We start from the raw sequence: 27,047 nt of genomic DNA on the forward strand, positions 1-27,047 counted from the left end.
AACCCTTTGGCTGTTAACCCGCTGACCCACCCACTTAAACCCCCCGTTAAACTGATCTCAGACCTGTGACGGCGTCCTGTTCCTCCTCCAGGTTGTGGTGTGTGTATGATCTGTTGTTGAAGGGGGAGAAAGGCATGGAGGAGTTGAGGTTGAGCCCCAGCATGAAGTTGTGCACCTTTCCGGCTCTGCCCTCACGGGTGTTGAAGAGGGTGGACTCCCCCACCAGGGAGGTGAACATCCTGCTGGTCCAGCTGGCCTGGGCATTACGCTGGAGCTCTTCCTCTGCCTCCTGGTTTTCTGTTCCACCCGCTGGAGGGGATGGAGGAGAGGGGGATGAGGAGAGAGGGATGAGGAGGGGAGGATGAAAGGAGGATGAGGAGAGGGGGGAAATGGGGATGTCACTACCAAAGCCCTAAGACACACAACACACCCTTTCTCTCTCGTAGACCGTACCTTTTCTTGGCTCGTCCTCATTTTCCTGCGTCTCCTCACCCACAATGTGCTGAGGCTTTATTTGCTCTGAAAAACAGTGACAACATTCATGTGAAAACCAAACCCTCACTCAGTATCCAACTTAATCGTTTCACTGTACTTTAGCATGTGACAATAAAACTTGAACTGACTCACTATCCACAGTATGAGCTTGCTGACTGGACTTCCTCATTCCCTGTGGAGTTTCACAACAACATTCAGAGTACTGTCCAGAGTACTGTACATTGGTGTGACTGTGAACTACCATGGAGTTCACAGTGAATGTGCTTACCAACAGCTAGTATTTGCAAGACATTAAAGTGCCATTATAGTTGCTTTCACATTAGGTCTGGCAGAGGAAGTTGTTATCATTTCTATCTGCTACCCAAGTGTTCTACGTGACTTTGTTTATTTGAGAAACTGTCAATCATGTAACCCTTAACCTGGCTGAAGTTAAACCGGTAAATGCTGTGTCAATGGTAAAAGGGTTCAACTTGATTAGCAACTTGATTATGACTCAATGAGCTGATATTCAGTGGAAGTAGGGTTATCCACTGCTACATCTATATTTGGACATCGAGAAACATGCACATAACGGTACGCACGCACACACACACACACACACACACTCACGCACACACACACACCACGGTTTCCATTTTCTTTTGGATAATAAATCAATTAAAATCCGATAAATAAATCTGCCGCCGGACAATTGTCCGGGAGAAGAAAAAAATCCTATCACAAAATAACGCTTTTTAGCCTATTCAACTGGTAATTGAAGCGCATTTACCATTTAAATGTACATAGGCAACAGTAGGCAGGCTTCAGCGTGTCACACACCACTTTGCAATGAGCTGAAGGCAGTATTAATTTTGAAAACATAGGGAATACTTAATTGTTTGAAACTAGGGATGCTCGATATATCGGTGAACATATCGGAATCGGCCGATATTAGCTAAAAATGACACCATCGGGATCGGCCCGATGTCTAGTTTAACGCCAATGTGCAAAACCGATGTCAAAGCTGACGTACATACCTATATAACGTAGGTACATGACGTAATGACGCCATGTAAACTTTTGGGCTACACGTGCAACACAGCATTCCTAACCTAGCCCACAATGCCTGCTGTGTGGATCGAGCAGTCAACAAGTCGAGCAGTCATTTGAAAGAGTAAGAAAATTTCAGCGAGACAACGCAAAGGCGAAATCTATTAACGCCAAGATAATGGAATTCAATGCCCTTGACAATCAACCGTTCTCAGTCATGGGTGATGTTGGCTTTCGTCAACTTTTCGAGCACCGGTACACATGTTGCACTACCGGAGTTACACAGTAATAGCGCCACTGCTATTAGCTTCACAACATACTATGAAACGCCTTTTGGATCTTTGTGTGTCAAAAATGATAAATGTCGGGCCTCCCGGGTGGCGCAGTGGTCTAGGGCACTGCATCGCAGTGCTAGCTGTGCCACCAGAGACCTAGGGTCTGTCGCAGCCGGCCGCGAGGTCCATGGAGCGACGCACAATCGGCTTAGCGTCGTCCGGGTTAGGGAGGGCCTGGCCAGTAGGGATATCCTTGCCTCATCGTGCACTAGAGACTCCTGTGGCAGGCTGGGCACAGTGCGCGCTAACCAGGTCACCAGGTGCACGGTGTTTCCTCCGACACATTGGTGCGGCTGGCTTCCGGGTTGGATGCGCGCTGTGTTAAGAAGCAGTGCGGCTTGGTTGGGTTGTGTTTCGGGGGACGCATGGCTTTCAACCTTTGTCTCTCCCGAGCCCGTGCAGGAGTTGTATCGATGAGACAAGATAGTAACTACTAACAATTGGATACCACGAAATTGGGGAGTAAAGGGGGTAAAATTTGTTTGTTTTTTTAAAAGTCAAATAATACTGTTTGACGCGTTAAATAAGCTTTTAATTTGACACGACAAATAACACAGTTCTATTATAGAATGTTGTGTGTTCTGAATTTGCACGTGTAAGCTAAGCGCCACCACTACTATTACTGCCGTACAAAAATCCTGCAAACACCAGCCACAAACGATGTGTTTACAATATGGTAATAAAACATTATTTGTTTGACCGCAACTTCTGGGGTACCTAGCTAGCGCCAAAAAAACAGCCTGAAAACAATGACCAGTAAAAACAGCAGTCATTTTCATAAGTCTTAGCAATGATTTCGGAATCCTTGTGAGTAAGTATTAGCTAGGTAGCCACTTGTTGTTTGCCTATTGAAATTGAACTTCAGGTCAAGAAAATAAATAGCTAGCCAGCTACTTTTAACCCTGTTGCCCAAAGCTAACATTATAAACAACCAGCTAGCTTCACCTGGCTAGTGAGGCTCGACCGGACCGGGTTATGTGTTGTGAAGCTAGCCACAATAAGGATTAGGCACACTAGTGGAATTTGCGGTTTGCCTTCAATATAAAAGCACCTATTTGAAAGTGATGCAGAGGTTACAATTCGTGGAATCATTCCATATTTACACTAGATGTTAAACAAGGTTTGAATGTGAAGCAATGAAATGGGGTATCAGTCTACTCGGTGACACCCACAGAACACAACTGTGAAGAGTTTGCGCTGTGACTGTGTGAAATCACCACCCCAGTCAGCATATTGTGTGTATTGACATTCATATTGCACTGTACAGCTTTCCCTAAGGACTGGGGATCAATGAAATGGAGTATCAGTCTACGCAATACCCAATATTTTTTTTCCCAACATCCTCCTCAGAGTTATCAGACTCCAAAACATCCATGCACTATTGTTTTTCCTCTGGAACAATGTTCAATACACATAGGTTGACAATAAATGTGGCTCAATTCAGTTGATTCAGAGTCCCACAATGAGAGCTACAACGCTAATGTTCTCTGGGTGTCCCTGAGTAGTAGACTGATACCCCATGTCATTGATCCACAATCCATACTTAAGGCTGTACAGTGAAATAAGTATGCCTCAATGCAATTCTAAAGTATAATACATCCTGCGTTATTTCAACAGATTTTTGTCAAATTAAAAAATGATTGTCTTTTGTTGATTTTATTAACTATTTTTGAAGGCTAACCGTAAAGTCCACTATTGTGGCTAATCCTTATTGTGGCTAACTTCTCATAGATGGATCCGACCACTATTAATCAAATAAGAACTGTCTTATAAATTAGGGTTATTTTAGATGATGACACCTAGCTATATAGTAAGCTGGCTAACTATAGCTACTGAAACAGATTATGTTGTTTTGCTATGTTTTTGGGAAAGAACATTGAGCTAGCTAGCTTTTTTTTATGACCAGCACTGTAGGTGCGCAAGACAACTTTACAAGCATCATTGCATACGTATCGATGAATCGTTGTGGCATATGAAATACGAGTGACAGAGTAATCAATGTGTAATAACTACGTAAAAAATGTATGAACGCGTAAAATTATTATGTGAAGTCATATTCAGGTCCTGATTGGTCAACAGGCTTATTTGACACATCAAATAGTGTCATTTGACATGCAAAGACCCAAACGGCGTTCCATAGTATGGGAAATCCTGGTTAAGAATGAAACGACTGAACAAATGAAGAATGAAACAGCACAGCAAGTAAATGAAAGAAATAGGTTTTTAATATGTTTTACTGGTAATGGGGCCGTTACTGTAAATGACAACAAAATAACTTTTTGGTCAGGGTGGTGTGTGTGTGTGTGTGTGTAACCTTTATTTAACTAGGCAAGTCAGAAGTTAAGAACAAATTATTTTTTTACAATAACGGCCTACCCCGGCCAAACCTGGACGACACTGGACCAATTGTGCGCTGCCCTATGGGACTCCCAATCACAGCCGGATGTGATACAGCCTGGATTCGAACCAGGGACTGTAGTGACGCCTCTTGCACTGAAATTCAGTGCCTTAGACCGCTGCGTCCATGTGTGTGTGTTAACTATTTAACTGTACTAGAATGCTTAAAGGGCTGCTCAAATTTTAAATATCGGTTATCGGTGTAGTTTTTTTGGCAAAGAAAATATCGGATATCGATATCGGCCGAAAATGTAATGTTGGTGCATCAATATTTTAAACCTGAACGTTTTACTAAATAGGCATGGCATGTCTTACCTTGCTTCAAAGTAAAATCCGACCATAGAATCATGGGAGGAAATTATTTTATAAAATACTTCTAAATGCCATTGAAACCAGTAGCCTATTCCTCTCGTTCTATTGGTTTTCAAATCAACTTTCTTTCATTGTCCAGTATCCAAAGGCACAAACCTAGTCATATTAGCAACCCATATTAGTTATTGTATCTTTAGATCTCACCTCTTTCTAATTTCGAATGGATATTTTAATCTCGGTCACATGAAACCGCTCGCACGTGCGGTGAGTTTTTGACAAGTGTTTTCCCGCTAACTACATTATGGAACGAACATTAGCACGTAGCCTACTGCCTTTTGCACATTACTGCGCTTACAAATGTGAATAAATAATAGTTTAGTAACATTTTAAGCTAAATGTTCTGATCGGTTGCATCAGCCTCATTGCTTAAAAAAAAAAAAAATGTGTAGCCTAGGCCTACTGCAGGCGTGTCAAACTCAATCCATGGAGGGCCTAGTGTCTGCAGGTTTTTGGTTTTTCCTTTCAATTAAGACCTAGACAACCAGGTGAGGGGAGTTCCATAGTAATTAGTGACCTTTAACTAATCAGGTAAGTACAAGGGAGGAGCGAAAACCCACAGACACTCAGCCCTCCATGGAATGAGTTTGATACCTGGTTGTATGAATTTGGGATCTATCATCCAAAAACTGACCCAGAGTGTTTGGAATAGGCCATTTCTTTTTCACACAGAATAACAAGCTGACCAATAGAATATGTAAACTTTACTACTATGGGAGATAGTAGATTGACATAGGTTAGTGATTTTGCTGCTTGTTACTCATCTTGTCGGTTGAGGAAAAGTATATGTGGCAGTTATTCTGCAATGTGCATCAGAATTCAGTAAGTACCCACACTGTTGTATCCTTGATTTGCATGTTCTGTTAAGATGAATTACCATAATCTAAATGTGATTTGTCATTCTGAGCACCATGGGTAGACACCCTAGTCAGGTTACACACAATGCATATAGTACATTTGTCAAATGTATGGTCAATTAAAATTCTGCCGGTCAAATGTCCTGCGCCACATTTTCCTAACAGAAAACATGACGCGCTCGTACGCACGCACAGAACATGCATTTAAAGAGACAGAGAGACAAAGGTAGGTTTTGTACAATGGTTTGTCAGAATCTTACCAAGCTCCTCTTCCATGGTGCTACCTCCAGTGGTCCCTTTGATCCCCATGACCCGGTTGAAGAGGATGGAGAAAGCACTGCCCCACACCCCTAGAAGAGACACAGCAGACAACTTTGTGTATGTAGTGAAATGCGTATCTAGTCTATGTTTGTGAGTTTGTGCTCGTGTATGTACAGTGCCTTGCGAAAGTATTCGCCCCCCTTGAACTTTGCGACCTTTTGCCACATTTCAGGCTTCAAACAAAGATATAAAACGGTATTTTTTTGTGAAGAATCAACAACAAGTGGGACACAATCATGAAGTGGAACAACATTTATTGGATATTTCAAACTTTTTTAACAAATCAAAAACTGAAAAATTGGGTGTGCAAAATTATTCAGCCCCCTTAAGTTAATAACGTCCCAGTCTCAGGTCTTTTGCAGACTCCATCAGGTTTTCTTCCAGAATGGTCCTGTATTTGGCTCCATCCATCTTCCCATCAATTTTAACCATCTTCCCTGTCCCTGCTGAAGAAAAGCAGGCCCAAACCATGATGCTGCCACCACCATGTTTGACAGTGGTGATGGTGTGTTCAGCTGTGTTGCTTTTACGCCAAACATAACGTTTTGCATTGTTGCCAAAAAGTTCAATTTTGGTTTCATCTGACCAGAGCACCTTCTTTCACATGTTTGGTGTGTCTCCCAGGTGGCTTGTGGCAAACTTTAAACGACACTTTTTATGGATATCTTTAAGAAATGGCTTTCTTCTTGCCACTCTTCCATAAAGGCCAGATTTGTGCAATATACGACTGATTGTTGTCCTATGGACAGAGTCTCCCACCTCAGCTGTAGATCTCTGCAGTTCATCCAGAGTGATTATGGGCCTCTTGGCTGCATCTCTGATCAGTCTTCTCCTTGTATGAGCTGAAAGTTTAGAGGGACAGCCAGATCTTGGTAGATTTGCAGTGGTCTGATACTCCTTCCATTTCAATATTATCGCTTGCACAGTGCTCCTTGGGATGTTTAAAGCTTGGGAAATCTTTTTGTATCCAAATCCGGCTTTAAACTTCTTCACAACAGTATCTCGGACCTGCCTGGTGTGTTCCTTGTTCTTCATGATGCTCTCTGCGCTTTTAACGGACCTCTGAGACTATCACAGTGCAGGTGCATTTATACGGAGACTTGATTACACACAGGTGGATTGTATTTATCATCATTAGTCATTTAGGTCAACATTGGATCATTCAGAGATCCTCACTGAACTTCTGGAGAGAGTTTGCTGCACTGAAAGTAAAGGGGCTGAATAATTTTGCACGCCCAATTTTTCAGTTTTTGCTTTGTTAAAAAAGTTTGAAATATCCAATAAATGTCGTTCCACTTCATGATTGTGTCCCACTTGTTGTTGATTCTTCACAAAAAAATACAGTTTTATATCTTTATGTTTGAAGCCTGAAATGTGGCAAAAGGTCGCAAAGTTCAAGGGGGCCGAATACTTTCGCAAGGCACTGTATGCCTGTATGAAAGCTCAGGTGCATATCGTACTGTGTATAGTGTCTTAATTTGATCACCTTGTTGCAGGAGAACTTTCCTGCAATGCAGGACATTTTAAAACGTAGTGTATTTGAGGTTTAAAAAGGCATCTGATGTTTATAATTTCCACTTAGAAATTTCCGACATGACATCAACCCCTACAAAAATGTCCATTAATTATAATCTGCATAATAAATCACATTTCCTGTTGCTGCATGATTATTTTCCAGGCTCAAATTAAGATCCTACATCTGTACTGAATGTGCAGCCAGTCTTACCCATGAGGAAATGCAGGGGGTTCTCCTCGTACTGTCTCACCACGCTGCCCATGAAGAACTTACTGCCAAACAGGCCCGGGGACATGAAGGTACCATACTTGGCCATGCCAATCTCGTACGGGGTAAACTCCACCCAGTCTGCTCGTCAAAACACACAATAGGAGAAATATGACACATCTATTACTAATAATGATACAGACAATAAGTGGTTTTGTACTGTGGAATTAGCCTTGTGACACCAGACTGACAGCTGTATAATCAGCTTCACTCCAATTACTGTTGGGACAGTGTTTTAGCTCAAATGGCTGCTACTGTGTATCAAGCTCACAGAAGCCTTCCAATGGTGGAAACTAGCTGAGTTAACCCAATACAAGGTTATTATAACCATATCACATTAGGGCCCTTGCTTACAATGCAAAGCAATTTACTATAATATCATAATTAATACCCAAACATTGACAGCTTTCCCATTGATGTTTAACCATACAAGAACTTTGATGAATTGAGTCCCAGTAAGGCTGGGCGATATATTGTGAATATCGGTATTCCTGTATGTACCCACATACCGATATATTTTTTTTTACAATACAGTCTATAAAATCTTATTTTTATACAGTATTAAAAACAATTGACTACTTTCACTGTCCGTTTTGTCCTCATTTAGTTGAGAACAAAACCGTCAGCATGGAAAATGCCTATTAAAATCAAATAGAATTGATTTGTTGCCATTCTAGGGTCAAGCACTAATCATTTAGAACATTTTATTTAGAAACATAAAATACAGGCATACTGTCAAAATTGCAAATAAAATATTGTGATGTGATATTTTGGCCGCAGCTCCAAGTCATATTACTTCAGGGCATTACCATTGTCATGTCTACATCCTGTACCTAAGTGTCTGTGAACCATTGAATCTTTAAGGTGTGTCCTCTCCTTTTTAGAACTAATGTCACTCACTGTTGTGTCTATTTCAGTTTCCCTTGATGACAGAGTCAGACAGAGATGGGTCAGCGTGAGTATCTGTACTAGTGAAACTGACACCGATGGGAATGTTTGCGCAATAATTCCACATGTTCCACACCCGCACACAAACACGCAAACAGTGCACACACCCACAGGCGCGTATAAACACACAGCACACAAACACAAACGTTATGACGTGACACTAGCCCTGGGTAAACACTACCATACCCTGTATTTAAATGGCTCAGACTCAAATGCAAAGATGACAATAATTACATGCATGCCTGCAGTCATTCAGAAATGAACTTGGTTCATTCATTCGTTAATTTGTTTGTACTTTCATTCATTCAAAGATTCCAAAGTCACAGCTAATTTGCTTGATGCCATGATTCCAATATTGGGTGACTAACGATACACAACAGTGCATGGTCCACAGTTTCTGTCAGAGTTAACTAGCTACATCCTTGGGTCAGTGTTTCCCAACCCTGGTCCTCCAGTTCCCCCAACTGTACACATTTGTGTTGTAGCCCTTGACAAACACACCTTGTTCAACTCATTGAGGGGTTGATGATTAGTTGCCCATGGTTACTGTTGGGGGTACTGGAGGACCAGGGTTACTGTTGGGGGTACTGGAGGACCAGGGTTACTGTTGGGGGTACTGGAGGACCAGGGTTACTGTTGGGGGTACTGGAAGACCAGGATTACTGTTGGGGGTACTGGAGGACCAGGGTTACTGTTGGGGGTACTGGAAGACCAGGGTTACTGTCGGGGGTACTGGAGGACCAGGGTTACTGTTGGGGGTCCTGGAAGACCAGGGTTACTGTTGGGGGTACTGGAGGACCAGGGTTACTGTTGGGGGTACTGGAGGACCAGGGTTGAGAAACACTGATGTAAATGGTAACCCATCAGATAAGGAGCTGTGACACATTGACAGATGGAACCAACCAACACCAAAGTCAGTTCTGTTTCACTGGGTCATTTGCATATTATCCAGGAAAGTAAACACAATTAAACAAATGCAGCCATAAACATAGTATATGTTCACATTGACACATGGCTCCACAATGGGAAGGCCATGCAGTGTACCGCTCCAAAGATGCATACTGCTTCAAAGTTGTCTGCCTATCTTTCCCTTCATTTCAGGCAGACATGAGTCCTGTAGCTGGATCTGCTCAACCGAAAGCGTGGGAGGTGACTCATCTAGGCGTTAGACCACTTTAAGAAGTGTACTTGAAAAAGATGCCTTGCTTGAACTTCCTTCCATCTGTTCTAAACTGGTAGTATGATGCATGCGTTAGAAAATAACCCATTAGTAATGCGTGGATCATTAAAATTGAGTCTTCCTTTCGGTCTTACCAGCGAACATGAGTTCTGAGACGTCTGGCTTGACGTGCAGACAGGTGAAGAGAGGCATTGGGCTCTGACCCTCGCTCACAGTCTTCTGCATGTGGCTCAGCTTGAAGTCCATCCTCTGGACAGAGAGAGAGAGGTTGTTCTTACACTCCCCAAAAAGTGAAGTGGATATAGTTGTGTATGCCTGTATTGATATAGTTGTGTATGTCTGTATGGATATAGTTGTGTATGCCTGTATGGATATAGTTGTGTATGCCTGTATGGATATAGTTTTGTATGCCTGTATGGATATAGTTGTGTATGGATTCCTACATTCCTATATCAAATGTAAGCACCTGGTCATTATTTGTGAATGGTTCTGGGTAAAATTGTAACAAAAAGGGCATATTTCCAAAACTTATATAGAGAAAACATTTAAAATAAAAAATATATACAGTATCAGTCAAAAGTTGACACACCTACACATTCAAGGATTTATTTTATTTTCTTTTATATTGTCTACATTGTAGAATAATAGTGAAGACATCAACTATGAAATAACACATATGGAATCATGTAGTAACCAAAAAAGGGTTAAACAAATCAAAATATATGTTATATGCCAAGAGTGTGCAAAGCTGTCATCAAGGCAAAGGGTGGCTATTTTGAAGAACCTCAAATTTAAAATATATTTTTGTTTAACACTTTTTTGGTTACTACATGATTCCATATGTGTAATTTAATAGTTTTGATGTCTTCACTATTATTCTATAATGTAGGAAATAGTGAAAATAAAGAAAAACGTGGAATGAGTAGGTGTCCAAACTTTTGACTGGTACTGTGTATATATATTTTTTTTTGAATCGCCCATGAATTTGAAAAAATCTAGATATGATTTTTAGGCCATATCGCTCAGCCGAAGTTCGTATACATAACATTGTGGGTTTCCCTTCTGATGGACTATTCTTCATTCGCATCTGATCAGAATATATATATATATATAAAATATAATATATATTTTAACCTTTATTTAACTAGGCAAGTCAGTTAAGAACAAATTCTTATTTACAATGACGGCCTACCCCGGCCAAACCCAGACAACGCTGCGCCAATTGTGTGCCGCCCTATGCGACTCCCAATCACGGCCAGATGTGATGCAGCCTGGATTCGGACCAGGTACTGCAGTGACACCTCTAGCACTGCGATACAGTGTCTTAGACCACTGCGCCACTCGGAAGCACAAAATCCTTCACGTCATAGATACAGTAGTAAAGCCACTGGACAGACCGTGTGTGAAACACTCAGATAATACAAGTGAACAAAGAACAAGAAGAGCCAGACAATGGCAAAGTGGTATCCCTAAATGCAACCGTCTGTCAGCGGTGCTGGATCATCTTCTGTGACAAAGTCACCGTTTTTTTCACCTTTATTTAACCAGGTAGGCCAGTTAATAACAAGTTCTCATTTACAACTGCGACCTGGCCAAGATAAAGCAAAGCAGAACAACAACACAGAGTTACACATGGGATAAACAAACGTACAGTCAGTAACACAATAGAAAAATCTGTATACAGTGTGTGCAAATGAAGTAAGGAGAAACACAGATGTAATTGACTGATAATAAAGGCTGGTTAGGACCTCGGTCAAAGGAACACAATAGCTGGTATTGAAGACGGTACACTAATATCATTACTTTGTTGATATCACATTTGCTGATATCGCACCCATATCTCACCCCGGGCATGAGCGTCTCCCCGATGAGCATGCCGAAGATGTCGGTGAAGGTGACGGGCTGCCCGGCAGCCTTCTTTCTCCACAGGGCCTTGATGTAGCGCTTGATGTTCTGGGGCAGCAGCAGCCTCAGTGGGTTACTGCTCACACACCTCATCAGCTCCTGGTTGATCTCCCCAGGACCCTTACCCTTAGGGAACTCAGGGTGGGAGTACAGCGTAGACATGTACCTGGTGGGGGGAGGGGAGAGGGGGGAGGGGGAGAGAGAGAGAGAGAGAGAGAGAGCAAGAGAAAGAAACAAGGGGGACACAATCACTTTCTGTGTATAATAACGTCATTACTTGGTCAGTTTTCGTACTAGCATAGGAATGGTAGTTATAAACAGTTGAAGTATGTTGCTTTCCAATGATCTTATAAGTACAGTGGAATGAAAGCAGTGTTCCTACTAACCAGGTAGATCCAGAAAGTCCAGCCACGTAGGTAGCGCAGTCCAGAACTCCAGACTCATACAGAGCCTTCATCACTCCAGCGAAACACACCATGGCTCTGAACCCTCCCCCTGACCCCACGATGGCGATTGTAGGGACCTGTTTAGACACACACGCGTACACAGGCACACATGCATGCACACACACATGTGCGGGCGTACAAATATGCACACAAACATACACAAAATGACAAGGCACGTGTCAGAGATCACTACTGTCATTGTGAATCATCTTAGCTGATTTTGTCTGTATATCTCCCTTTTGAATCAGCAATAAAACTCCATTCTCTATTTGACACTTGAGATACACCGAAAAATGCATAGAAGGCCTCAGTTTCTACTATGTTTATGGTCGTACCTCTCTTAATGAGGTGGGGAGGTGTTGTCCTTTCTCCATGTTGAGTAGTTTCTTGATGCCCAGCATCACCCGGTCTCTGCGTGTCTGTCTGAACAGCTTCTCCTGGTCACACAGGGCCATGCTGAACCGCAGGTCTGTGGATGAACTGGAGGAGATGAGGGAGACAAACGGATATGTCAGTAAGCTTTAGATTAAATCTCTACAAAGAGAATGACGTCAATGCTCCCGGCTAAAAATTAAAAACTAATTGAAGCACCCATTGTCAGTTATACATACCACACCTCTAACGACATCTCCAAGTACACCTTGGTTAACTGGGGAAACAAGATGTAGGAAGTTTTTGTTGAGATTGACAAGGACCGGGTTTTTAGACAGGGTTTAGTGCTGTGACACAGTATGTATTTGATGGAGGCAATGTGGACAACATCAACTGTCTTGTGCTTTCTATGCAATCTGTAAAATTGAATAAGACTGACCTACCTTGCCAATGGGGAATGGAACCACTTCTGGTTGTCCCACTTTGAGTTTAGCAATGGAGTACGAGGCCGTTCCCAGGGTCTCATCCAGGACATAGTTAGCATCCATCAATGTCAACTGAAATAGCAAATTCACAAACAATGAAATACAAAAAAAAAACATTTATCTTGATAGATGATTCCCAACATAGGGTTTCTTGAAAGCAAAAGTATAACTGAAGTTACTATCTTACTGCAAAGAAAGAATACATCATGCTTGAAGGTGTCTAGCCATAGCTTGCTGGGTTATGCAGTGTAATGTAGCTCAGTTCAAAGTGTTGTGCAATGTGTTAACCTCTAGAGTGTTTTCCTGATTGGGGTCCAGTATGAACTCAAAGGTCTCGTTCCATATGGGGTTGATGTCATTGTCAATGTGCCGCGTCCGTTTTCTTGAGTCTGGAGTGGTTGGGATGAACAACTCCACGTAGGGGTCTGGAGTGTCCACTGTTCTTAGAAATACACACACAACCACACACACAGACAGTGTGATTAAACATGAGAAAAACCATAGGCACTGAAAAAACAACATCACTTCTATGTGCATCACCTCATCTCTCAAACACACCCACAACACTGTAATGTGGACACAGTGAGTTATCTTGAACATGGAGGAACTCACAAAAGTCTCCCAGGGTAGAACCCTTGGTCACCTTCTCAGCTCGTACCACAGTCACTTTGAACTTATGGGAATACTGGTGTTCCACCTGCAGAAGCAATATAACAGAGACTTTCCAGTAAGTCATTCTGTTTCCCAGATGGGCGGCATCCAGACTGGATGCAAATGACTGGACAAAATATATCCAATAGCTCAAGCAAAACATTCATAGAATTTAACCAGCTTAAACAACAGCCTGAAGTACTAATACAGTCAGTAACACTGACGTATGTGTGTACATGTCTTCATCTATCTCTTTGATTAACTGTGTGTGACTCACTTAGCACAGTAACAATTTGATAACAGGACATACAAAATGTCAAATTATTTGTCTGTCTATAATGTCCTGACAATGACAACATGATGATGTTTACTTACCACAATGTACTGATATGGATCTATAGAAGACATATTTCAGGAGCCAATCACGGTACTTTGAGGGAATCAGGTGTCCAGTCAACCTCTAGATTTGGAAGACCCTTCTGAATAAAATTGGATAGGAAAAACATTTTACTAACACAGGACACTGACAACATCAATGTTCAGGAGAAGAAATTAAGATCACTATTGGTCAATTGCACAAGGTCCAACCAAAATTTGACTTTTAACCCAACCCCTCCGAAAGGCACAATACATATTTTTGGAGAGGTGCGGGGGAAGAGCAGGCAATTGCATCATGGATTTGATACCAGCAACGCTAAGGTTGCAAGCTCACTTTCCGCTAGATTTTTCCCATCTGACCTGGGATTTGAACTAGCAACCCTCCAGTTGCTGAGTCGCCTCGCTAACTGGTAGGCTACCTGAACATGAAATTATATTGACCTCCAGGACATGTTTCAGTTTACACCTTCAAACATTACATCATAAACATCATAAAGCTCCGCCTTATCTCAGTTCACTGGTCACAACGGCAACACCCACCCGCAGCACGCGCTCCAGCAGGTGTATCTCACTGATCATCCCTAAAGCCAAAACCTCATTTGGCCGCCTTTCCTTCCAGTTCTCTGCTGCCTGCGACTGGAACGAATTGCAAAAATCTCTGAAGTTGGAGACTTTTATCTCCGTCACTAACTTTAAACATCTGCTATCTGAGCAGCTAACCGATCACTGCAGCTGTACATAGTCCATCGGTATATAGCCCACCCAATCTACCTACCTCATCCCCATATTGTTTTTAATTTTATTTACTTTTCTGCTCTTTTGCACACCAGTATCTCTACTTCCAGTATCTCTACTCATCTGATCATTTATCACTCCAATGTTAATCTGCTAAATTGTAATTATTCACTTCCTATGGCCTATTTATTGCCTACCTTCTCATGCCTTTTGCACACAATGTATATAGATTATTTTTTTCCCCTACTATGTTATTGACTTGTTTATTGTTTACTACATGTGTAACTCTGTGTTATTGTCTGTTCACACTGCTATGCTTTATCTTGGCCAGGTCGCAGTTGCAAATGAGAACTTGTTCTCAACTAACCTACCTGGTTAAAAAAAGGTTAAATAAAATAAATAAATAAATAAAATTACAGGAGTGCTTTTGTACAATATGTAAGTCCTTGTCATGATACAGAAACGTTGAACCCATATTTGATTTGGGTCAACAAAAAAATAGGTTATAGCAATGCAATTAGTTTATTTGAACTGACTGATACATTTTCTACGTTCTCTCCATTATCACAGCCTGCCCAATTCTCAGTTAGATTTGGAGATATTGCAACACTGTGTTCAGCAGAAATTTGAAATATTTCAATGTCCTTTTTTAGACCCCATCCATACCCCAGCAAGCACTAAGACCATACATTTAGATGGTAGTTGGCCTACCTTACCATTCTAGCTCACTACCATGTAATTAACACACACCTTTTTTGTGCTGCTGACTACTATGATTTCAGTGGTGTAAAAAGTATTTAAGTAAAAATTGTTTAAAGTACTACTTAAGTAGTTTTTTAGGGCAAATGTACTTTAGTACTTATATTTTTGACTACTTTTACTTCACTATAGTCCTAATGAAAATATTGTACTTTTTACTCCATATATTTTCCTTGACACCAAAAAGTATTCGTTATATTTTGAATGCTTAGCAGAACAGGGAAATGGTCCAATTCCCACACTTAACAACAGAACATCCCTGGTCATCCCTACTGCCTCTGACCTGGTGGATCATTAACCACACATGCTTCGTTTGTAAATTATGTCTAAATGTTGGAGAGTGCCCTTGGCTATTTGTAAATTATGTCTACATGTTGGAGAGTGCCCTTGGCTATTTGTAAATTATGTCTAAATGTTGGAGAGTGCCCTTGGCTATTTGTAAATTTAAAAAACAGATAAGTGTGCCTTCTGGTATGCTTAATATTTTAACCTATTTAACTAGGCAAGTCAGTTAATTAAGAACACATTCTTATTTACAATGACTGCCTACAATGACGGCTGAAGGAATTTGAAACGACTTATGCATTTCCTTTTGATACTTAAGTATATTTTAAACCAAGTACTTTTAGACTTTTACTCAAGTATAATTTTACTGGGTGACTTTCACTTTTACTTTAAGGTATCTTTAAGTATGACAATTAGCTACTTTTTCCACCACTGTATGATTGTATTCATTATCTAGTCTAAACAAAAAAAGGCATACTACTGAATATTAGCCTGTAGTAAAAAATAAAAATAAATGCCCAATAGCCTGCAGTTGATTGACAATTTGTAAAAGTGTAGTGATGAGTTTTAAAGCATTTGGTCTATAGCCTACGTCGATTTAACTCTTTTAAAATTACTCTCAGTTTTCTATCGACTAGGCTACTCGCAGAAGCCTATTTTACACTAAAACACTGCCATAAACAAAACTTGGGCACCACTAGCACCATATAGGACGCCGTGCATCCGCGCATATACAGGGCTAGCGCACCGGCAGAACTGATGTGGACAGGTAGCCAACCAACTACTCTCACTTTTAAAAGGTAAATATTGAAGAAGTTACGAACTTCATAATGTGTTATAAATGTAGGCTATCATAATCATCATTACTTGAGTAAAGTTCTTAATCGAAATATAAACTCACCTTTAACGAATGTCAAGTCATGAGACAAGTTTACCGCATTCCTTCAAGTGCACTGCCAGTGTGAAACTGCCCTCGAGCACTGCTTGGATGTTGTGACTACATGGTAGAAAGCTACAGATGAGCTTTACCATTGAAATACCGCGAGATTTTGGACGTTTTCGGGTACGTTCGTAAACTAACTCTGGCTTTCTACTCTGATTTCAGAACACTCTTGTCAGAGGGTGTTCCAAAGCACCGAATAAAGGATGAATTTACCAACGCGCAACACTCGTTGAATATGAATGCTGTCATTAAACATCAGTAAAGAAGCGTAATTAAATTGTTGCCAGCAGCACAGTGACAGTCACGAAACGTTCTAGATAACATGAAAACACCCAGCACAGTGACAGTCACGAAACGTTCTAGATTACATGAAAACAGCCTAACGAACTCTGCTAGGGCGAGTAAAATGGTCAGAGTGAGGTGTTCTCTCAGTCATGTCTTAACTTGGTTGCTTGGCTGCCATTGTAAGTTCAGAACACGCTGCTCCCAGAACGCGTTTCGCTTTGGAATGCATGAATGACCCAGAGCGCACTCTGACACACTGTAGGCAATTATGAATTCACCCGTAGACTGGTTTTGGATTTCCCCCTGACCAATATGGCTGCGATTTAGCCTCATTCTGGAATTTTGAAGAGGATTATAACATAGCCCACCCCCCTCCCCTCTAGTAATTTAATATATCTAGGGTTTCCCCATTCATCTGTGATGACAGCTAGCTAATATCCTAATCATATGGACGTCACAGTGACATGTCAATTGGCTAAGGCCACTGCTATCAGGGAGCACGAGAAGCCAAATTGGTGAGAATGACTAATGCACCAGTGTGGTATAGAGGTGCTTCCTTCTGTGAAGCGCTTCCTTCTGGACAGCTGAATTCACGGGTTCACTGGTGGTGACCAATGTTTTCCCTACAATTATTTTATTTTGACAGTTTTTCCCCTCCCATGATTTTTTTTCGATGAGAATGCAAGTTGGTACGAATAACTAATGCACCGGTGCTGTATCGAGGTGCTTGCTGATGTAAAGTGCTTCATTCTGGGCAGCTGTAGTCACAGTGTCGCCGGTGGTATGTGGCCATTTTTTTTCTCTCCCATGGTTTTATTTCAAGAATAGTAGTAGCCTACACAAAAAATAACTCATCTAGATGTCACCTTGATACAAGAATGAACGGCAACACCGGTCAAGGGACAGTTTCTTCGCTCCTACTTGTCAAGCACTGTGGTCCCGCACCGGTGTGGGAAGTAGCTGGGCTAGTGTAGCCAATTTTAGGGTTCCAATCACGGTAACTACACGCTGCACGCATACAAACAACAGTACACCCATCATCAGTACTTTAATCGAAAAAAACTGTCGATTTAATTGACTGAAAAGGTACATATTTTGTGTTAAACTAACAGTGAAATGCAAGTCAAAACTCATCATGTAGCTTCAAATATTTTAGTCCAACTCTCGCGGTAGTTAAACTGTAAATATCGTCTATAGCTGTACCATACAAGTCAGTCAGTCACAACCAATGATTTATATATACTGAACAAAAATATAAACGCAGCAATTTCAACGATTTTTCTGAGTTACATTTAAGGAAATCAGTCAATTGAAATAAATAAATTAGGCCCTACTCTATGGATTTCACATGACTGGGCAGGGGCACAGCCATGGGAGGGCATAAACTTGGGCGCCAGGCCCACCCACTGGGGAGCCAGGCCCAAGTAAGTTTTTCCCCACAAAAGGGCTTTGTTACAGACAGAAATACTCCTTATTTTCATCAGCTGTCTGGGTGGTTGGTCTCAGACGATCCCGCAGGTGAAGATGCCGGTTGTGGAGGTCCTGGGCTGGCGTGGTTACATGTGGTCTGCGGTTGTGAGACCGGTTGGACGCACTGCCAAATTCTCTAAAACAATGTTGGAGGCGGCTTATGGTAGAGGAATTATCATTCAATTATCTAGCAACAGCTCTTGTGGACATTCTTGCTGTCAGCATGTCAATTACACTCTCCCTCAAAACTTGAGACATCTGTGGCATTGTGTTGTGTGACAAAACTGCACATTTTTGAGTGGCCTTTTGTCTCCAGCACAAGGTGCACCTGTGTAATTATCATGCCATTTATATAGCTTCTTGATATGCTACAACGGTCAGATGGATGGATTATCTTTGCTAAGTAGAAATGCTCACTAACAGGGATGTAAAAAAAATTGTGCCCAAAATTTGAGAGAATTAGGCTTTTTGTATTTCAGCTCATGAAACATGTGACCAACTCTGTACATGTTGCCATGTTGTATTTATATTTTTGTTCAGTATAGTTTTGACTTCCATGTTTTAATGTCACATTCACAAGTACAGTGAAATGCCTTTCTTGCAAGCTCTAACCCCAACAATGCAGTAATCAATAACAATGTAATACTAAAAATAAGGTAGAACAAGAACAGACAAGATAAGAACACAGTAAAGTAAGTAAGCACACTATATACAGTGTCAGTTCCAGTACCATATTTACAATGTGCAGGGATACTGGATCGATAGAGGTAGATATGTATAGGGCTAAAGTGACTAGGCATCCGGATATATGATAAACATAGTAGCAGCGTATATGATGATTGTATGTGAGTGGGTGTATGTAGAGTCAGTATAAATGTATGTGCATATTATGTGTGTGTGAGCAAATTATGGAGTGAGTGTTTGTTTGTGTGTTGGGGTATTAGTGTGCGTAGTGTGTGGGGTCCTGTGAGTGTGTATAGAAACAGTGCAAAAATAAGAATAAAATACTTGAGTCCTTAGCGATTTTTCAGGCCTTTCTTTCACATCGCCTGATATAGAGGTCCTGGATGGCAGGGAGCTCGGCCCAAGTGATGTACTGCAGTGGAGGCTGCTGAGGGGAGGACGGCTCTTAATAATGTCTGGAATTGAGTCATTGGAAGCGTATCAACCGCATGGGAACCATGTCTTTGATGTGTTTGATACAATTCCATTGACTCCATTCCAGCCATTATTATGAGCCGTCCTCCCCTCAGCAGCCTCCACTGATGTACTGGGCTGCGATCAAAGGTGGTGCTATTGCCATACGAAGCATTGATGCAGCCAGTCAAGATGCTCTCAATGGTACAACTGTATAATGTTTTGAGGATTTTAGGGCCCATGCCAAACATTTAGGCTCCTGAGGGGGAAGAGGCACTGTCTTGTGTCTGGACCATTTTAAGTTCTTAGTGATTTGGACACAAAGGAACTCTCGACCTGCTCCACCCTGTAGTCCACGGTTAGGTCCTTGGTCTTACACTAGATGATTCATAGGGGGTGCTGTGTTGAAGCTTCCATCTTGGCACTCCCTCACCATTGTAAAAAAAGAAGAAGAAAGTTATAGAAATGCATATATTAATGTCCACATTAGTTTTTGCCACATTTATTATATTACAGATTAATGCATACTTTTACATTAAATGTGAGCTAAACATAAAATATGTATACTTCTTGCGCTTCGTAGAGCAGTGCAGAGCTGTTCAGCACAGCTGTTGTGAAGGAAGTTGTCAAGGAAGTGAGTTTGTGTTTATACAGGACCTCCTGCCCCCACCTACCATCAATCAATCATGTCAATGCAGGGCTATATGGAGTCCTCCACATTGTTACAACATTTGTGAGGTTCATGGCGATGCGGTAAGGAGCTCAATTTGGCCTCTGCATGCCTCCAGAGGCTCAGAAATTGCGTCACACCCTCCATACAGAGCCTCCGACAACATTTTTGGATCAAGCATAAATTCGCTTTAGCACAGTGTGTTCTCTGAAAAAACGAGCTCAGACCACTGAGGTATTATGAACAGCTCAGACTGGGAAAAATTGTGATGTCGGAGAAGTCAGAGCTCTGATTCAGCGTTCAGGTGCTACTCGGAACTAGGAAACTCTGAATTTTCTGATTAGCTAACTGGTTGAATGGGGCACATGCAATGGTGTAGTGGATGGTATACTCCGTATACCCACTTATTTTTCAGTGGGCATTGCGTATACTCACTTCTTAATCCCCACTGATAGGTATCAAAGTAGTGTAGTGGAGGTATAAGCCATGTCAATTAATAGGGCTAATCGGAATGTTTAGCTTTACATTTTGATAAACTATTCACATTTTAGGCACAGCAAGGTACACGGTAGTAGGCCTACACGTGAATGTTTCAAAATACAATTAGCGGGAAAACACTATTCTAAAATGCGCACCGCACATGCAAGCGGTTTCATAGACAGAGATCATCATTGACGACCTGAAATGGTCCACCCACACAGACAGTGTGGTGAAGAAGGCGCAAGAGCGCCTTTTCAACCTCAGGAGGCTGAAGAAATTTGGCTTGGACCCTAAAACCCTAGAACTTTTACAGATGCACAATTGAGAGCATTCTGTCTGGCTGTATCACCTCACCGCCTGGTACGGCAACCGCACCCTCTGCAACCCAGGGCTCTTCAGAGGGTGGTGCGGTCTGCCCAACGTATCACCGGGTCGGAAAACTACCCACTTGTCCAGGCATCACTGCACCACTGGGCACATGTATAACTATAATCAGTTAGCAAGTGGAACATTTCAGTTTCCTTGTTTCAACTAGCATGTGAATGCGGCATGTTGCCCAAGTTTTAGCCTAATTCCGAGTTGGATGACTGTTCAAAACAATTTTTCCCAGTCTGAGCAGAGCTCCTTTGTTTCAGAGTTCCCAGTTGTCTTAAACGCACTGAAGTCGTAGGTCAGAGATTTCCTTGTTCCAAGTTGTCTTGAGCGTACCATTTGTTTGAGGGAGTTCACTCACTGATCTAAGGTCATTATTAGATGACACTCTTTTCACATAATTTCGCCTGGTGGGCAGTGCTATACTTCACCGTGGGCTTAGATTTCAGTGTGCAAACGGGGGCACAATGTCGAGAACAAGCCGAGCACTTGCTCAAGGCCGGATTGTGGAATCTATTCAACATACCACTAAACCATATGTAGCCTGGCGAAAGTAAACCCAGCACAGGACACAAACTCATTTGTTTTTTTTTATTCTGTCAAAGCTTAAATTTAAAATAGGATAATGTAGGAGGGAAATCACCGCAAGGTGAAGTCCCCATAAAGTAAAGTCTAAATCACAATCAAGTGAAATAAATATGTTAGTAAAGTGCATAATAACAATCTATGTACAATAAGTACAAAGTGAAATACATAAATGGTAGTGGCTCTGCTCTCTATAGAAAAACACAAGAAAATACAGAGACCACAATGTTCCACGTTAGAATGGACTTTCTAACATTTCTGGGTACAAGATGTCCAAAAACAAAATGACATTGTGTATGAAAAACAAAAATGTATGTTGTCATAAAACAATCGGAATACTTACAAACACACTGTCCACATGATACCCTAACCCCACATGGAACAGTAGATCCTCATCTGACCCATACTGCACTGGGAGAAATGTCATATCAACAGATAAGTTACAATTCAAAAACAAAATACAACACACTGAAGCTTTACAGGAAACAGAATGTAATTCTGATAATTACTCACGCTTCAAATAATGTTATCAACTCCACAACATGGTTCTGAGAGCACTGGTATTCAGCTGGCAAGAAGCTAACATCCTCGTGTCAATCTGAGAGTATCAACATGCTAACATGTCCATCTGGCATAAATATTACAAAACAAACTCTTATACATTGCAGATTATGCTAAATAAATTATATTCCGGTACAAGAGTAAGATAAAAAGCATTATTTACCCACCTAAAGTAACGACAGCTCTCTAGTCAGTGTAATTGCTTGCACTCACTCTCACACACTGCACATACGCAATCCCAATACCGCTTCCACACCTCATTTATGAATCTCTTAAAGTGCCATCTAGCGGATATATCTAGCGGATATAAATGAACACAGCTATGTGCTTTTACACACCTAGCTACACATTGGAAAGCCTAACTACAGTAATGGATGTTACTGTTTTATCAGGGAGCCACAAAGACGAAGTAAATAAATGTCATTGTTTAATTCACTTTGTTTGCAATTTCATGCAGCCACATAATAGAAAGGAACTAAAAAAAATTATATTTTATTTGAATATTGCATTGATTAAAGTATAATTCACACAAAGTAATGAGACTGCACTCTAAAAATGCTGGGTTATAAACAATCCAGCGCTAGGTAAATAGGGGACAAAACACACTTTGGGTTATTTTGACCCTGCCAGTTGGTCACGTCTTTGGGTTGAGGTGTTGCTTAGTAGCGGTGCGGCTTTCAGTTCTTTTTAGCCACCCGTGAGAGTAAATGTCATTCCGGTTCATCTGTTCTGTTGTAATTGTCATCACATATTAAGGTTGAGCAAAGGTTGTTGTTTTAAAAAAAATAATCATCACATTGGGGGAGAGAGAGAGAGGGAGAGAAGCTCACACACGTACAGCTTGCAGCAAGTCCTACTACAGGTAGGTCTACAACTCAATTTATCATTGCATTTATCATTGATCTTACTGAACTGAAGTATTGGTTTGCATTTTTTTAAAGTTCACATCACCGTCACTGAATAGGGAGGGGGGAAAGGGTAAACTCAGTTAATAGGATCGTCTTAATCTAAACGCAAATAATTCAGTGATTAACAGTATAAAGGTATTATTGCATGTTGACTAACCAATCGCGGTGAAATGCAATCTTGTTGATTAGTTTCATATATTTCATTCAAGTAAGCATAGTAGATTGTCTTGATAGTACTCGCTGAAAGGATTCTCTCTAATCAGAATCCAACGCATGGACTAGTTGTCTACATCTACTGATGATATTCATTCCAAGGAGACCTGGTACTGTAGTCTGTGACTGCGGAGGATCTTTGACTACCAGGAACCCACACCCGGGTAAAGTTATCCCCATGGTCTCTACGTCTAACCCAAGGTAACCTAGGTAAGGAATGTCCAACCCGTTAGCTGCTGTTATATTAAGCCATCCTGCTGTAGAAAGCATGTCTTCCTCTTCCCCTAATAAGTGTTCTCTGAAGAATGACTCATGGATAGTGCTGACTTGGCTCCCGGTATCCAGCAAACAGTTTACGGCAACCCCCCCACCCAAATCTTGAGATCTACAACTGGACATTTGCCCACTGCGTGCTCAAGAAACCTGTCGCGTAAGCCTACAGATTTCCCCCGAATTGCCTGGCTCTTGGCAACCGAGGATGCTAGATTTCCTGCACACTAGCAGCTTGTGTGGTATTGGACTCGTTTACTGACATGCTCTTCTTTGTGCACTGCTTGACAATGTTCCCCACCACCTTTACACTTGAAGGCAAATGGACTGACCAGCATCAAGATTGGCTTGATAGCGACAATGATGTTGTAGGTCGGCTAGCAAGCAAAACTTGACGTTACACATCGTTCACTTTTGGGAAAACTGGTTCAGCCACTTAGAAGATACCAATTGGTAACTTGGTAGATACCAATCATTAGTTCAAATAAAGCATAATTATGTACTAATATGAAAGTGCAATTGTAAACTATAATGTATAAACCCACCATAGCGATGTCGGTGAAAAAGTTATGAATGAGGTCCAAGGCGGAGGGTTCTCGGTTGAATGTGCCATAGAGATCCTATTAAATTATTATAATTCCTAATTCTATGGTCCTTGAACATTGAAACCCACGTTCACCATGACGTATAGCACTACCCATCGGGCAAAATGGCTTGAAAAGAGTGTGTCCCCATTGGGCACGTTTGAGTGGTAAGGGGAAAGCAACCGACTGCATGTGCGATAGCTGAAAGTCGGACATTAATGTGGTTTTCCAACAGCAAGGCTCAGGTCAACATGGCAGTGTTTCCATTCTTCGTAATGTTGAAACAAGATGGCCCCAACAGATATGGTCACCCTGTTCATAGCTAACTTAGCAGTATTTTGTTTTGCGTAGTGTTATTATTATTTGCTCAGAAAGATTTTTGCATTATTACCTACAGGCAAAAATAACTTTTATCAGTGGTCACTCGACCAGAAATTAGACTTTCGTGAATTGGTTCCTTTGTTTGTAGTCCTCGAGGCAATTCCACTCGTCCTAGGGGCTGCTCCAAGATGCCATCGAGAAGAGGAATACAAAGTGGGCTTTTAGTCCAACTCAGGAGGCGTGCACACCATCCACCTCTTCCGAGTATATTACTCGCTAATGTTCAGTGCCTGGACAATTAAGTAGACAAGCTCAGGGTGAGGATCTCCTTCCAGTGAGACATCAGGAACTGTAACATACTCTGTTTCACGGAATCATGGCTCTTTCCAGATATACTGTCCTTGTCCATACAGCCAGCGGGGTTCTCCATACAGAAAAATAACTCTCCAGTAAAAAGAAAGGTGGAGGTGTAGGGTTTATGATTAACTACTTGTGGTGTGGTTGTGGTAACGTACAGGAACTCAAGTCCTTTTGTTCTCCCGATCTGGAATAGCTCACCATCAAATACAGACCGCATTACCTCCCGAGAGAATTCTCTTCGGTCATCGTCACGGCCGTGTATAATCCCCCTCAAGCCGACATCGCAATGGCTCTCAAGGAACTACACTGGATTTTGTGCAAACTGTAAACCGCATATCCTGAGGCCACATTTATTGTAGCTGGGGACTTTAATAAAACAAATCTGAGAAAAACATTACCAAAGTTTTATCAACACATCTCCTGCGCCACTCGCTCATCGAGAACTCTTGACCGTTGCTACTCCCCCTTTTGGTTCGGCTAAAAGGCCCTCCCCCACCCTCCCTTTGGCAAATCAGATCTCGCCTCCATTCTGCTCCTCACCTCCTATAGGCACAAGCTTAAACAGAAAGTACCCATGGTAAGGACCATTCAACGTTGGGTTGACCAATCTGAATTTATGCTTCAAGACTGTTTCGATTAAGCGGACTGGAATAGAGTGCATTCGGAAAGTATTCAGACCCCTTGACATTTTTCACATTTTGTTACTTTACATCCTTATTCTGAAAAGTATTTAAATAAATACAAATTATGATCTACACACAATACCCCACAATAACAAAGCAAAAACAGGTTTGTAGAAATGTTAGCTAATTTATAAAAAATAAAATAAACTTAAATACTTTAGTTACATAAGTATTCAGACCCTTTTTTGAGACTCAGATGACGCCATCGCACTGCACACTCCCCTATCCCATCTGGACAAGAGGAATACCTATGTAAGAATACTGTTCAGCTCAGCCTTTAACACCATAGTGCTCTCCAAGCTCATCACTAAGCTCGGGGCCCAGGGTCTGAACCCTGCCCACTGGGCGTGACAAGGCTCTCAGAATAGGTTATGTAACACACACACTAGGCTCTCAGAATATGTCTTACTTGCTGAAGTCCCGTCATCCCTGCCTGTACCTAATTTTGTTGAAAAACAAGTGAACAATTAATAAAGATCATACACAAACAATAGGCTCCTAGAATAGGTTATATTACATGAATGTTTTGGTCAAAGCAGCCAACTAAAGTAATGTAGTTAACATAAGTTCAATCAAAGGCTGGTCTGAGCACATCAGTTTCATTCAGTTGTACAACACAATTCACATTGCATTTTATCATGGGCACAGTGGGAATTTATATCTGTGATGTTTAACTGATGTACTCTCTCACTCTGGGTGTAAGACATCACTTCCAGCAGATCTCCTTGCTGGGGGTGGCATTGATCATGGACTGCTTCTCATGGGGTGAGCCTGATGTTCGTCATGTAACTCCTCATGTCTAAAGAATGGGGAGAAGGGAACATAAAGTAAAAATGACGATGCATCTACAAATTCAGTTTTTTACACAATATTGTATCATATTTGACGAGTTACTGACCTGTCTGTAAGGCTCAATCTGCTGTAGTCTCCATAACCGTATCACACTGGCACAGGATGTCCATGCCCAGCATGGCCTGAGGGATGCACTCCTGTTGGTCTGAAAAACAAAGAGACATTTGGTCAGTGGTAGGTATTTTTCAATGCTGTATCACCATCTATATCTGGACAGAAAACACATTGTTTATCATACTCAACACCAAATCCTCATGCCTCCTTGTTTGTTATTGTTTCCCAATCAACAGTCTGGATCTTCCTCTTCTGTCATGGTGGATGAGCTACCTTTTCCGGAAAATGGCAGCTACAGACCATAGTGTTGTCACTTAGTTTCTGGTCTGCCCATCTGAAAGACACTTTTTTAATACTTTTACTATCTAGCTAAGTTGATTACTAAAATGGTAACATCTATATTAAAATGCCATAACCCACAGACTTGACTATATTAACGGTAAAATAGACTGGGCGTTGGTCTATCTGCACATCTAAAATCCTACTAAGTGGATGGGACATTTCTGCTGGGATGGAGGAATTATCTGGAATGCTCAACTAGATAATCAGGACAGTCTAAGGTAACATTT

The 27,047-nt window shown here is 41.5% G+C and overlaps 1 protein-coding gene and 1 long non-coding RNA gene across 4 annotated transcripts in view; both read right to left on the reverse strand.

Moving 5' to 3' along the window:
* Positions 1–16,729, reverse strand: part of LOC139375973 (cytosolic phospholipase A2-like) — a 29,941-nt gene extending 13,212 nt beyond the window's left edge. The window contains exons 1-14 of one of the 3 annotated variants that reach the window (XM_071117961.1): positions 16,632–16,729; positions 13,949–14,052; positions 13,535–13,619; positions 13,211–13,359; positions 12,881–12,994; positions 12,677–12,714; positions 12,401–12,545; positions 12,006–12,142; positions 11,560–11,785; positions 9,849–9,963; positions 7,530–7,667; positions 5,743–5,832; positions 454–519; positions 64–309 (exon numbers count right to left, since the gene is read on the reverse strand). In XM_071117961.1, the coding sequence (XP_070974062.1) occupies positions 64–309; positions 454–519; positions 5,743–5,832; positions 7,530–7,667; positions 9,849–9,963; positions 11,560–11,785; positions 12,006–12,142; positions 12,401–12,545; positions 12,677–12,714; positions 12,881–12,994; positions 13,211–13,359; positions 13,535–13,619; positions 13,949–13,981 (1,582 nt within the window). In that variant the 5' untranslated portion in view covers positions 13,982–14,052; positions 16,632–16,729. Of the gene's footprint in view, positions 1–63; positions 310–453; positions 520–5,742; positions 5,833–7,529; positions 7,668–9,848; positions 9,964–11,559; positions 11,786–12,005; positions 12,143–12,400; positions 12,546–12,676; positions 12,715–12,880; positions 12,995–13,210; positions 13,365–13,534; positions 13,620–13,948; positions 14,053–16,631 lie in introns of all 3 variants that reach the window. The other 2 variants (XM_071117962.1, XM_071117963.1) reach the window with 2 other exon arrangements.
* Positions 16,730–18,003: 1,274 nt separating this feature from the next.
* On the reverse strand, positions 18,004–22,274 carry LOC139375974 (uncharacterized). The gene is made up of 3 exons (XR_011627868.1): positions 22,186–22,274; positions 22,016–22,083; positions 18,004–19,993 (listed from the first exon to the last, which is right to left on the reverse strand). It is a non-coding gene; the product is annotated as an uncharacterized lncRNA (long non-coding RNA).
* Positions 22,275–27,047: the final 4,773 nt, after the last annotated feature.

This window comes from Oncorhynchus clarkii, chromosome 20 (genome assembly GCF_045791955.1).
Source record: "Oncorhynchus clarkii lewisi isolate Uvic-CL-2024 chromosome 20, UVic_Ocla_1.0, whole genome shotgun sequence".
Taxonomy (NCBI): Eukaryota; Metazoa; Chordata; class Actinopteri; order Salmoniformes; family Salmonidae; genus Oncorhynchus; species Oncorhynchus clarkii.